Source organism: Ranitomeya variabilis, chromosome 2 (assembly GCF_051348905.1).
Source record: "Ranitomeya variabilis isolate aRanVar5 chromosome 2, aRanVar5.hap1, whole genome shotgun sequence".
Taxonomy (NCBI): Eukaryota; Metazoa; Chordata; class Amphibia; order Anura; family Dendrobatidae; genus Ranitomeya; species Ranitomeya variabilis.
Window position 1 is genome coordinate 383,695,716 of NC_135233.1, and position 14,619 is coordinate 383,710,334.

A 14,619-nucleotide genomic window follows, 5' to 3' on the forward strand; every position below is an offset into this window, starting at 1 on the left:
TACATTATACAGTACGGGCCGTACGTGGTACATTATACATGACGAGCCGGTCGTGGTATATTTTACAGTACAGGCTGGATGTGGTACATTATACAGGATGGTCCGGATGTGGTACATTATACTGGTCATGCTGGACGTGGTACATTATACAGGGTGACTGGATGTGGCTTCTCACAACTCATGTCTTGCGCATGGAGAAGATGTAAAAGTAAAAGTATATTTGAAATCTTTTTTCCTTTATAATGAAGAATCTATATGGCGGGCAGATCGCGTAACAGGCCTGTTGATCCCACGGTAGGCCTGGTGAACCTGTGGTGGCAGGTCTGATGATCCCTCGACAGGCCTGATGATCCCACAGCAGGCCTGATGATCCCGTGGCAGGTCTGATGATCCCGCAGCAGACCTGATGATCCCGTGGCAGGTCTGATGATCCCGTGGCAGGTCTGATGATCCCGAGGCAGGTCTGATGATCCCTTGACAGGCCTAGTGATGCTGTGGCAGGCCTAATGATCCCGCAGCAGGCCTAATGATCCCGCAGCAGGCTTAATGATCCCACGGCAGGCCTGATGATCCCGTGGCAGGCCTGATGATTAGGGAGATAAGCGGCCGCCGTCTTTGCAGTGGCACGATCATTGTTCTCTTTTCTGTGGGAAAAAGTAAGGATGGGTATAAATAAATTCCTTGAGTGTTGTAAATCTCCGCTGAGTAATTATGTCATATGGTATTAGAGCCTGTGAAGTAGTAACTACTACCTCCACCATAGCAGGCCGCAGCTATTAACCAGAACAGCCGGCTTGTATTAAAGAACTAAGAATGACGCAGCAGACAGATTTTTGAATCCTCAGGTTTATTTTTTTAAATTGATCAAGAATATAAAGACAGATGTGAGTGCCGAGGCCAATAAAGCCGGGGGCTCTTTAATAAAAATGAGCGTCTACAATGTTCACCTAATAAGAACCAATCATATCCCAACTGACAGGAGTAAAATCAAGTCCAGCTTCTGATTGGTTGCCACAGGGAACCAGCCCATTTTGCTCTTCCAATCATTTTTTTGCATAACCCTTCCCCATGATAGGATTTAAAGAAACAGTACAAAGAAAATGTATGTTAGTTCCTTCTGCACTTTGTAAGATACTGACTTCTAAAATGTTTTCTAGAATCTTTTTCTTTCTAAAACACAGCAAAAAAAAAAAATACATTCATATTCACTGCTCCCCCTATTAATGGGATCTTATTCACAGTATTGGCAGGTTTGGCACATACCAAGGATAATACATAGGATAATATAATTGTCACCCGATCAGTGACAACTATAAATACTAACCCTAATAACTGAGGTACAAGTCTACGGCCCCATTTGTCAAAACGGTGTAAAAGAGAAACTGTCTTTGATGCCTGTAGCAACCAATCAGAGTGCAGCTTTCATATTTTAAACTGCTCTGGTAAAATGAAAGCTACGCTCTGATTTGTTGCTATAAGCAACAAAGATAGTTTGGATAAGTCTGTACACAGGCCCGGCCCTGGCCTGCCCGAAATGCCTCACATGACACCCTTCTTTTCTTTTTCAGAGGTGCTGTCACACTAAATCCATGTGACCTCCACCCGCTAAATGTCAATGATGCTATTTTGCTGATATTTTGAAGAATACGAGGGCGACACAATACAGAATGTGATAAGGAGGCCATGACAGTGAAGGGAGTGGACAAACATGGCTGATATTTTGCACATACAGTGCTACACCTGCCTATGGTTTGTGGCACGCCAAAACACATACCGAGCTGCAATACCAAACTGAACCTGTAAATGGGAGTGGCGCTGTGTTTGGAAGAAAGTAGCCAGTTTTTTACTGGACATCTCATCTGTAATTGGAGAGTAATAACTACTTTTGTCAGTATTTGGACTGGATCGTCTCTTGGACCAGCGGTGATTTACACCAGATGTGTCATTGATACTCAACCAATTGACTCTCTCAACCTAAACTTTGGGGCTCCTCGTTCTCTTAACATCCCTAAGTGCCCAACAGCCCCGAGTTCAGTCATCTAGGCACTTTGACGGTCATTTACATTGTGAGTTGGCCCTCTCACTCTTTTCGGCTCATGTCAAGTCGGGACCCAAGTCCGGTTTATTAGTAATGGGGTGACAATTCGGAGGAGGTGAAGAGACCAAACCTCACACCACGAGGTAGTGAGTTGCATTTAAAATCACAATTGCGTAACGTGTTTCTCTCTTTAGAGCTTGTCTTAGGCCCTAATACCCAGAAATGTGACTATAACGTGGAGTATTGATTGCCATGGACCTCTGCATTTCACATGGTCACAGTCACTCATGGCAAGGGTCTCTTTTCCGTTTGTAGACCCCACTGATATCAGCAGGTTACCTAAATTCTGGGGTTGGCTCATAGAGATGAGGAGATCACCCAAAATCTATATCCTACAAACTCACCCGTTCTCATTTAGACAACCCTAAAACAACCCCAACCCCAGTTCCCTTAAAAATGGCCATAGACTTATGATAGCTGTTGATCGTGCGCCCTTTCAGCTGCCTGTTATTTCTCCTGACTACCCCATATACTCGATCGGCCATGCATGTGTTGTTATTGTGGAGAGAATTGTAAGTCAGCAGTCTATGTCCTGTGGGATCAGTGGATCAGACATATCAAATTTCTATATACAAGACCTATGTTTCCACTGATTATTTCTATAGATGATTCCCATGCGCCACTCTACTGTCCATACACACTTGTTGCAACCCTCCACAAGGTTGTAGCAGTACAGAGAAGTCCAGTAACAAGGGCACCAAATGTCCTCCTTTTGGTAACTTCATTAGTAAAGAAAGATCACAATGTTTCAGCCACATGGGACCTTTATCAAGCATATCTCTGTTTTTTGTGGCTTGATAAAGGCCCTTCGTGACTGAAACTTTGTGATTTTTCTGTACTAATAAGTTACAAAAAGGAGGACGTCTGGTCCCGTGGTTCCTGGATTTCTTTCTCTTTCCCCCTGATGTTTGCTGTTGGGGATGGGGGTGGCAGGTTTACATACACATAAGTAGTCAGTCAGTCCTACTGAAATCACAGGTTCAACCAACTGTGTGTGGACAAATTTACTTTTCGAGTTCTGTGCTATAGAGACATCTTTGTGACTGCGATAGTTGTAATGGAGACTCAAGGATCTGCTCAGGTTCATTTTGTCACCAATCCCCTATGCAGATTTGCATGAAACTCACCCTCTCGGCAGACACCTCAAAGCAAACAAGGGAGACAGAAACCTGACCAAGGGTCAAATCAAAGTGCATGCCCCTTTTTCCCATTGTCTGAACCTGGATGGGGTCTCCTCCTTATATGTTTGGCTTCCTCAACTCAAATAGAACCATGCCATAGAACCATACTCATCCTATATCTACAAATGGCTTCCACCCAAAGCCAACTCTATGAAAGAAACAGTTCTTCATACTCCACATGGAGGATCCAAAAGTCTAAGATTAATATCCAGATTTAGATGCTAAATAAGTCCATTGTGAAAATAATTTAGCTCAGTAATTGTCTATTACAAAGCTGGAGGTTAATAACAAAGTTCAGTCTCAGTCCTTGGATCGTCATGGCTCAATCACAGCGCTGCGTCTCGTTACCGTCTTGTTCAGATGAGGCCTCAATCTACAGGACACATCGGAAAGACTTACATCAGCATTTACTACTTATAGGATCCTGAAATTACAGTCAACAGTACGAGAATGAAGAAATTATTTCCAGGAATATATCACTAGGTCCGAGGTGTGAATAAGACTCCACCAAAACATTCTTCTTGGGAATTTCCTCCAAAACGTTGGACGTCCTCCCATATTATCACATAATGAAGACAGCACATCTTGTTCCCCAAGCGTATGGCGGGAAATCATATTTCTGTTGAAGATGAAATGTATTCACTGGTGAAGACAAGTGCAGTCGGTTAAAAGATCGTATTCATTATGGTGGTGGTGGTCGTTGTTTTATTTTGGTTTTGGGTTTCGTTGTAGCCACCATTCCCTTGATAATTAGTGTAACGCCAAGGAAGTAGGTAGAAAATATAGACTCCAGCCAGGATCAAGGCCACTGTAAGGATCACAATTAAAATAACTGAACCGTAGAAAACACATCCTCCTGACCTCATGAGTTGGCACAGTCTTCTAGGAGAATGAGGTTCTGGTGGGGGCCGACCAAGGTCTACGCTGAGGCTGACAGAGCTGACATTGAGACTGTTGTTTTGTGGCACATACAATCGGCCCTTTTTTCGGCTGAATCTCAAAGAGGGCGCCGGGCAAGTTAGTGACTGGTTCAGCATTTTTAGCAAGTCTTTGTCAGTTGACAGTGCAGGAGGACCCTTCTTTGGTGGAACTGGGGTTGGTACCCGGCATATTGGGCAAGGAAGAGATTCTGGTTCCATTGAGCCAACTATGATTCGAGACAGACACTCCAGGCAGAAGACATGACCACACGAGAGGACCTTGGGTAGATGGAAAAGAGTGTCATACGATGTGAAACAGATCACACACTCTGATATTCCATCTTCATCAATGATAGATGTTGGGGGTTCGTCCTCCATGATAGCGATCTGTTGAGAAATAAAATCTAGGAGTTATTAATCACACAGTAAAACCTACAAATATTCATTTTAAATGGATTGTCTGGGGGCTTTGGGAGGGGATGGAAATAATTTTTAAGGAACTGAAGCTACTTAGAAAGAATAAAAAAGTAGTATTCACCCTTATTGATCCCTGCAGCTTAGGCTACTTTCACACTAGCGTTAACTGCAATCCGCCACAATGCGTCGTTTTGCTGAAAAAACGCATCCTGCAAATGTGCTTGCAGGATGCGTTTTTTCCCCATAGACTAACATTAAGCGACGTATTGCGACGGATTGACACACGTCGCAACCGTCGTGCGATGGTTGCGCCGTGTTGTGGCGGACCGTCGGGACCAAAAAACGCTACCTGTAACGTTTTTTGCTCACGACGGTCCGCTTTTTCCGACCGCGCATGCGCGGCCGGAACTGCGCCCCCACCTCCCCGCACTTCCCCGCACCTCACAATGGGGCAGCGGATGCGCTGAAAAAATGCATCCGCTGCCCCCGTTGTGCGTCGGAGACAATGCTAGCGTCGGTAACCTCGGCCCGACGTACTGCGACGGGCCGAGCCCGATGCTAGTGTGAAAGTAGCCTTACCCTGTGGACCTCTACTTCCATCTCAATACCATAGAAATTACCAAAAAATACTGGTCACTGGTTGAGATAGGTCACAGCTGTGACCAGTGTGGAGAGTCTTCATATGGGCCAAAGAGACCTATGGGCCCTCTAGATTCCAGGGTGCGGGTACAATTGCAACCCCAGCACCCATTAGTTTCACCCCTGCTACACATGCCATGCTCTTTCTGTAACTCCCATCTAATTCCATTGTAGCTATGCAAACAATGTAACTCAGCCTGTTTGGCTGCCTACGTAGTGTCTTAGGGCTCATTTCCACTTGCGAGGAAAACGAACGAGTGCAATCCGATAAAAAATCGGATTGCACTCGGACCAATGTTATTCAATAGGTGTCTTTTCATTTGCGATTTTTTTCTCAGCCGAAATCGGACTGAGAAAAAAATCGCAGCATGCTGCATATTGCTGCGATTCTCAGACGAGACTCGCCAATGTAAGTCAATGGGTGCGAGAAAAAAATCGCACAGCACTCGCACCATGCGAGTTCTGTCCGATTTTTACACACCGGTGTCCTTTGAAAAGCCGGCAATTCAGCGCGGTGTACAGTAAAATCACACTGACAGGTTAGAATAGAGTAGATATATACACATAGAATAGGTATATATACATATATATATGTCAGTGAGACACCTATATATATATATATATATATATATATATATATATATATATATATATATATATATTTATATTTAATGCAGCGCTAAATAGCATAAAAGCCGCTAATTCAATTGCCTGCTTCCAGATGTGCCTTTTCTGGGGTGGCTGGGGGCAGATGTTTGTAGCCAGGTGGGGCCAATAACCATGGACCCTCTCTAGGCTATTAATATCTGCCCTCAGTCACTGGCTTTACCGCTCTGGCGGAGAAAATTGCGCGGGAGCCCACGCCAATTTTTTCCGCGATCCAACCCTTTAATTTAATAGCTAGAGCCCCCAAATTTGACACACAAGACACTTCTTACATTAGTGAAGAGGAATATGTAATAAAAGAAGGGATATGAGATGGTTTACTGTATGTAAACCATGTCTCATATCCTGTCGGGTTTGGGAAGGAGAAATGAGAAGCCGGCAATTGAATTAGCGGCTTTTATGCTATCTGAGGGTATGTGTCCACGTTCAGGATTGCATCAGGATTTGGTCAGGATTTTCCATCAGTATTTGTAAGCCAAAACCAGGAGTCGGTGATAAATACAGAAGTGGTGCATATGTTTCTATTATACTTTTCCTCTAATTGTTCCACTCCTGGTTTTGGCTTACAAATACTGATGGAAAATCCTGACCAAATCCTGATGCAATCCTGAACGTGGACACATACCCTAAGGGTATGTGTCCACGTTCAGGATTGCATCAGGATTTGGTCAGGATTTTTCATCAGTATTTGTAAGCCAAAACCAGGAGTGGGTGATAAATGCAAAAGTGGTGCATATGTTTCTGTTATACTTTTCCTCTAATTGTTCCAGTCCTGGTTTTGGCTTACAAATACTGATGTAAAATACTGACCAAATCCTGATGCAATCCTGAACGTGGACACATACCCAAAGGGTATGTGTCCACATTCAGGATTGCATCAGGATTTGGTCAGGATTTTTTATCAGTATTTGTAAGCCAAAACCAGGAGTGGAACAATTAGAGGAAAAGTCCTGACCAAATCCTGATGCAATCCTGAACGTGGACACATACCCTAGCGCTGCATTAAATATAAATATATATATAGGTGTCTCACTGGCATATATATATGTATATATACACATTCTATGTGTATATATCTATTCTATTCTAATCTGTCAGTGTGATTTTACTGTACACAGCACTGATTTGCCGGCTTTTCAAAGGACACCGGTGCGTAAAAATCGGACAGCAATACGGATGTCATACGGATGTCATACGGATGTTGCGATAAAAAATCGCATGACGCTCGCATGAATTTCCTCCGTTTTTTCAGTCCGTAAATCGGACCGTTTTGTCTATTGCAAGAAGAAATGAGCCCTTATTCTGAGGCCGCTGCTTCTCATCTCAGCCATGAAAGGTATTTAATTAAATACACCTGCAGTCCTATGAAAAAGCCGCATTGTGATCTTATGAGCATGAGCTGTGCCGTGTGCGTATATAGACACTACAGTGGATTTGTTAAATGCTATATTATTAGATTTTCATTTTTATTTTTAGCCTCAGATTTCCTCATCTAATGAGAATTCTGCTGGCAAGAAGGTTACAAGTAATACAGAACAAACACTATAGAAAAAGAAAAGAAAAAATCATAAAAATAATTCATTTTAATAATCCAAAATGGGAAATAATATAAAAATAATAAAAAATAAATACTTAACCCTCCACGGACCCCTTATATTTAAATGGGGGCATCTGCCAGCTTTATGTGCCCTTCAAATGGGTCAGGGCAATAATTTGGTTCCTTGCAGGGGATCTACACAACATTGGGGAGGTAGTTTTCATGTTTTGGCTCTATAGCTTTTCACAGCTGTGGGTTTGCTACTATACTATCCAGTCTTCTGTCACTTATGACGCCTTTATCTTGGACAATGGAAAGTTCTCCAACTTGTTATTTAATTTTTTTGCAAATTTGTACCCTTTTTTTTGGCCTAAAAATATTGGCAACTTTTGCTACTCGCCTGTTTGGTCAAAAATGTGGGGACTTTTTGCTATTTTATGACACATTAAAAAAAAAATGTGCATGATCTGAGCATTGATTGAATTTTTTAAATGTGGTAAAAAAGGTTACACACTCACCCCAGTAGGGCGGTGACATAGAAACTGGAAATCAGCCCTGAACTGCGCCAAATCCTGCAACACATTAATACGTTAGGCACAAATCTCAGCAAACAAAACTGACTTCAAAAATTCCCCTCATGGCACCTGCCCCCTTTATATTTAAGTTCCTCCCCATTTTCCAGATCTCTGTTTGCTGTCAGTGAATTGGGACATGCAAACATGAAAACCCATAGAGACGCATTCATTCTCACAGCTGAAGCTTTAGTATAATTGCATCCAGACTAGACAAATCTCACAGCCCCCACAGATCATGTTTTCAGGATTTCCTTAGCATTGCACAGGTGATTATCCCATTATAGGATGTGGTAGTGGGCAGCCGGATAAGTGCCATCTGTGCTCCACACCCGCGCCTGTGCCCGCTCTACCAGCGAGTGCCCGGCAGGATGTATTTGCATGGTGACGCTGGTACCGGCTGCTCCGCGCTCTCTTATCTGCCAGCTCTCTTGCCGGTCTCTCTGGACTCTCGTAATCTCTTACCTCCTGGGTCTCCGGGGTTGGAGGTTACATCATATTTCGCAGTATTCTCACAGGTCTCCTCATCCCGCAGAGTGTCTCTTTCTTATGATCACCTGTTACCTTACGGACAGTTTTTCAGGCTGTCTAATCTGGCCCAGTGCAGCTGAGGGAATCTCGCCCAACCTGTCTGTCTGGAAGTCTCACCTAGTGCCGGCTCCGTCCTTCTCCTCGTCACTCCCTCTCTCGGCAGGTGCATTGATAAGGGACTTGTCACCTATAGCGATTGTCCCAGTGACGCAAGTGGCCCAGACGGGACCTCCCCTGGAGGGGTGACAGGGCCCGGTATAAAGGACGGGACAGAAAACAGCCAAGCAAAGTCATAAAAGTTACTGTACATATTGTATTCTGCAGGGGTCACATCCAGGATAGACGACTAGGGCAAGCCAAGAGTAAACCATGGTAGGACTATAATGCCCAGGATGTCATAAAGGCTCGGGTTTATATTTAGCCCTGTCCTGTCTCTCAACTCCAAAAGGCATAAAGTTATAATTATTGACAGGGTCAGCCATAATATTAATAACAGAAACGCTTGACGGGTGTGGATAAATAACAGACCGGTCAGTTCTCTAACTTCATTACATGGAAAGAGCAATAAAAGGGTCTGTGTGATACAGGACAGACATGATGTCTAGATTACTGGGTCACGCATCTCCAAAATTGCAGGTCTTGTGGAGTGCTCCCAGTATTAGCCGTGTCTTCTGGGGTGTTCCCGGCATATGATGGGTCTTGTGGGGTGTTCCTGGTATACATGAGGTATTGTGGGGTGTCCCCGGTATATGGCGGGTCCTGTGGGGTGTTCCCGGTATGCGGCAGGTCTTGTAGGGTGTTCCACGAATATGTCAGGTCTTGTGGAGTGTTCCCAGTATATGCTGTATCTTGTGGAGTATCCTTGGTATACATCAAGTCTTGTGGGGTGTTTCCGTATGTGGTAGGTCTTGTTTGGTTTTCCTGGTGTATGACAGATCTTTGGGGGTGTTCCCAGTATATACTGTATCTTGTGGAGTATCCTCGGTATACAGCAAGTCTTGTGGGGTGTTTCCGTATGCGGTAGGTCTTGTTTGGTTTTCCTGGTGTATGGCAGATCTTGTGGGGTGTTACCAGTATACGGCAGGTCTTGTGAGGTTTTCCCAGTGTACATGGGGTCTTCTAATAATAATAATTATAATTATAATAATAATAATTTTAATTTATATAGCACCAACATATTCCACAGCACTTCTGGAGTGTTCCTGTTATATGGCAGGTCTTGTGGGGTGTTACCAATATGCGGCAGGTCTTGCGGTGGGGTGTTCCTTGTAAAAGGCAAATTTTTGTGGGGTATTCCCAGTACATGAATTGTCTTATGGAGTAATGTGTGTGGTGTTCCCAATATACAGCAGGTCTTGTGGGATATTCCTGTAATACGATAGACCTTATGAGGTTTTGCCAGTATACAGTGGGCCTTGTGGGATGTTCCTTGTATATGGCAGATCTTATGGATTGTTTCCGGTATACAGCAGGTCTTGTGGGGTGCTTCTGGTATACGGCAGGTCTTGTGGGGTGTTTCTGGTATACGGCAGGACTTGTGGGGTGTTCCCGGTATGCGGCAGGTCTTGTGGGGTATTACCGTATATGGAGTTACTACAAACTACTAGGTGAATGTAGACCTTGGGTAAAAAAAGAATTGTTTAAAAAAACTGTATATATTAAAAAATATTTTTATTAAATTATTACTCATATAAAAACATACGAAGAAGGATGAAGCTAGAGGGACCGGAACATACAAATACATTTTGCAACAAGTGTTACACAACTCTCTTAGATTGCGTCAACTGGACATGATTGCATAAAAGTAATTCTAGTTTCAAAGTGCATAGTAATTAGAAAGGCAGAAAATCAATATTATTATATTAGTTATTTGTAATCAATAATCTCCATTGCATTGGACCTTGAAAACATATAGACTGCGGAGACCCGTGTGTCGTAAATAGTGCCTTCCCCCCTACCACGAATCCTGAAAAGACAACACGAACAGGCTTAGATTGGTTGAACTAGTCAGTCACAGTTTATTAATTTGATAAGCAGGGAGTGGAAAATTACATTTCGCAACGGGCTCACAGCCGTGGGCCCAGTCTGCGTCCCTCCACTTCCGCCACGGAGGATCATGTGTACTACCTACACGTGACTCTGACCCCCACCCATCAGCATTAGGGCCTGTTCAATCCCGTCTTGTAGACCTGACAAAAATATATCTAGCCCAATGTCCGTGAGATGAATACTGTCGGGCCTCAACAATCCTGATTTGTCGCCTTCCAGTTGGTAGTGGCGAACTACAATGCCAAATTTTTCTTTTACAAATCTTGCCACTCTCAGGTTGACCTTTTTTCTTGATCGTTCTAAGGCTCTTGGGTCCTTAGCCCCGTGCCAGACCGCTCGTGGCACCATCTCTGATCACACCAATATCATATCAGGTAACAGGTAGAAGAAACGCTCGATGTCGGCTGTCATCGAAGAACTGAGGTCGATACATCTCCGTTTTCCCAGATCGTTCCCGCCGGCATGCAAGACTAGTATCACTGGCCCTTTGGCCCTCTTAGCGATGTCAACAACTTCTGGGAAGATTTTTTTCCACTGTAGGCCTCTTATCCCTCTCCAGTTGACCTCTACATTCCTGAAACCTAAATTCACACCACCGGGCCGATGGTCGGCCCGTTTCTTCGCCCAATAGATGTATGAATGTCCAACCACCCAAACTGCAGGTTTTTGGATGCCTGGAAAAGACAAGATACTGTATGTTACTTAAGCAGGTCAGGTCTTATGTATCTGGCAAAGCATGCGGATTTCCATCAACCCAATCGCTGCACTTCGGCCTCAGAGATCCCGGCCTTAGCCGAATCGGTAGCAGCCCCTATACGGAAAGAATGTGTTCCGTATTCCGATGGATCGATGCTAACGGCTTCGAGACACCGATTAAAAATTGTGTGGAACTGGTATTTAGTAAGGGGGGACCTGTCTGCGTGTGACAGAAAGAATCTACCAGCGCGTTTCGTTGCTGTGTATCTTTTTACTACGTTAAGTGGGCAAACGGGACCATCCGACGACTTAACGAGGACCCACGTCCCTCTACCGGCTGGGTCGCATTTGGATTTACGCACCCTAATGCACAGTGCATCGTTACATATGACGAGGTCTTCGTTGATTGGTCCGCCCTCTGATGAGGTTTTTGAACGCGGTACCAGCTCGCTAATCCGAAGCGCTCCGAAAAATGCGATGGCAAACGCGGCTGACACTAGGATTGGCTCGTATTGGGAATTGCATACCGACTGGGAAATCGTGAGAATATCGTGCAGTAGACTCAAAGAAATGGGACGACGACACTCCTGACTAGGTTGGAGCCTTTTCCAGCCTTTAACGGCTTGTCTGATGAAAAAATACTTCGTCACATCTGCCCACCCCAATAGCTGGAAGAAAAAGGCTATTCCCGAAAGATGACGCCGCGCCGATGTTCCTGACGCACCTCTTTGCCTGAGCAAATTCAAAAGATCAACCAACACCTCGCATCTCGCCTGATCGCACCTATCGACTGGCCTTCCGTGAATTAATGAGCATACCATACAAGGTTAGTGTAAGATGCTATTAGGGTACATGAAAAATAGCTTTAAGAATCAAACCAAAGGGCAAAAGTGCTCTAGTGTTCAATAAATTAAAGGTTCATACAGTGCATAATGAATGGATAACAATTCTTTATGAATGATTCATAACAAATTACTATTCATCGCACAAAGCCTGATATATCAATACTATTCCACATAACCCTAAAAAAGAATGTATATATCGCCCTGCTTCTTCAGGGGGGTGTATATAGCGGGTCTTGTGGGGTGTTCCTGGTATACGGCAGGTCTTGTGGTGTGTTCCTGGTACATGGCGGGTCTGGTGGGGTGTTTCTGGTATATGGTTGTCTTGTGGGGTGTTCCAGGTATACGGCAGGTCTTATGGGGTGTCCCTGGTATACGGCAGATCTTGTGAGGTGTTCCTGGTACATGGCGGGTCTTGTGGGGTGTTCCTGGTATACGGCAGGTCTTCTGGGATGTTCCTGGTACATGGTGGGTCTGGTGGGGTGTTTCCAGTATACGACAGTACTTGCGGAGTGTTCCCGGTATATGGCAGATCTTGTGGGTTTTTTCCAGTATGCGGCAGGTCTTGTGGGGTGTTTCCGGTATACGGCAGGTCTTGTGGGGTGTTCCTGGTATACGGCAGGTCTTGTGGGGTGTTCCTAGTATATGACAGATCTTGTGGCGTGGTCCCGTTATTTGACGTGTCTTGCGTATTAATGTTTGCGGTGTTCGCAGTATACGGCAGGTGTAATAAGTTATTTGTGGGATGTGCTCTGAATTCAGCCAGATCTACTTGAAATATTACAGGACATGTAGAATCTGCTATTCAGGTCTTGGTTCAGATACCACAGGACACCTACAGAGATCTTGTGAAGTTCAGATCTTAATGAGTCAGAGCAGCTTCGGTGCCATAAGGTCCTACACAATATTGTCTGCTGATCTGGTAAAACTTTTCTCTACTGGAGGTTTTCTACAATTGTATCTAGTCTAGACAATCCTTTGCGAACTATTCTCTTTACTTGCACTGATACACTCCAACTGATTACTTACATAGAAGATACATTTGTGTTGCTGTGTTGTTTAGCTTACAGGGGATTGTTTGACGTGGAAACAGTTGGAACAAACCCTCAGCTGTGGGAAGTATACGATCAGGACAAGTTTTCATCATTTTTAGTGCACTTGCAGTCGGAAGAAATAATGGGAGTTTGAATCACAAAGTGAATTAGAAAGTTTGTAAAGACGTGATGAGCAGTAAACAGTGACATCCTGTGCCTTTACTGCAGTCTATAAACTTTCCTGATTTAGTGAAACAGTCACCGAGCAACAAAAGAGAAAATATCCTTGATCTGTGATAAAACTGCTGACAGGAGTCATGACGTACGGCGCCTTTTCTAGGCATTGACATATATGTGGTGGTGACAGTGCTACTGTTTGAACTAGGCTCTTATGTTTCTGTATTATGTTCCACTTTCCTTAGCTGGAAGCTTCTAACCCAAGAAAGCACAGTCATCCTGCAGAGTAATCTTCCATCTTGTAAAGTATACTGCTCATCCATCGCAGCACAACTCTTCACACAGATACACAATAAACATGAGATGCAACTTACATAACCTATGCACACACCTGGCATCAGTGATGTCATTGCTTTATCCACCTACATGTTTCTGCTTGCATGGTGACAGGTATTTAGCAGTCTACAGTGTCTACCATGAAACCAACCCATTAGATGGCAGGTCTCATATGATTCTTTGTGGTGGTAGGTCTGCTAGCTCCATTTTTCGTACTGTTTGATCCATTAAAAGATTAAAACTTATCTATAATCCACAGTGGAAGATTCCTAAAAGTGAGGAACCAGTTCTCCAATTTGCACAGCTACTGCTAGGCTTTCCTTTATTGGGGCAAAAGCTTACTTCACTGCCTTAGCCCTTGATCTAAATACCCTGTCATCATCTTAGCAAGACTATGAAAAAGCTTCTCTAGGACTTAAACATTAATGGCCAGGTTTTGGGACCCATGGCGGTACCACTAGTGAACAGCTCAATGTTCATTGTTCACATTGGTACATTGGTTCTTCCAATTACTGCGCTTGCTTCTGCTGTTGCAGATTCATTAATTTGATATTGGCAATGGGAATCCATTACAAAATCATTAACTCATTCCTCAGGGGGGCATTTAGAGTGCTTTAGGTACTGTGGAATTAAATGAGCAGTGTAGTACCCCTAATCTATAATCGGTGTGGTCCTGAGGATATATCATGATCATGTATTGTTAGTATACCACTGCAAAAATGGCTATAAATAGCTAAAGAACAATGGGCTCCCAGTTACTATTGGTGCCACCTCAGGTTCTTGCCTATTGTCCAAATGGTTATTCTGGTCTAGAAGCAATCACACCAAATATATGAAGCTGTTAAAATGTCAGCAACATTTAGCAGGAAGCACAATAGTACTAATATAAGCAGGATCTGAACACTGTGCTCATGCTGGCCAGTT

The 14,619-nt window shown here is 43.9% G+C and overlaps 1 protein-coding gene across 2 annotated transcripts; it reads right to left on the bottom strand.

Annotated features, from left to right (window-relative positions):
* Positions 1-3,796: 3,796 nt before the first annotated feature.
* On the bottom strand, positions 3,797-8,632 carry RNF225 (ring finger protein 225). 2 transcript variants are annotated; one of them, XM_077286305.1, is made up of 3 exons: positions 8,496-8,632; positions 7,977-8,030; positions 3,797-4,586 (listed from the first exon to the last, which is right to left on the bottom strand). In XM_077286305.1, the coding sequence occupies exon 3, from the start codon at positions 4,575-4,577 to the stop codon at positions 3,945-3,947; it is 633 nt and encodes a 210-aa protein (XP_077142420.1). In that variant the 5' UTR covers positions 4,578-4,586; positions 7,977-8,030; positions 8,496-8,632; the 3' UTR covers positions 3,797-3,944. The 2 variants fall into 2 exon arrangements, with proteins under 2 accessions (XP_077142420.1, XP_077142422.1); XM_077286307.1 differs by lacking the exon at positions 7,977-8,030 and having other exon boundaries at positions 8,496-8,628.
* Positions 8,633-14,619: the final 5,987 nt, after the last annotated feature.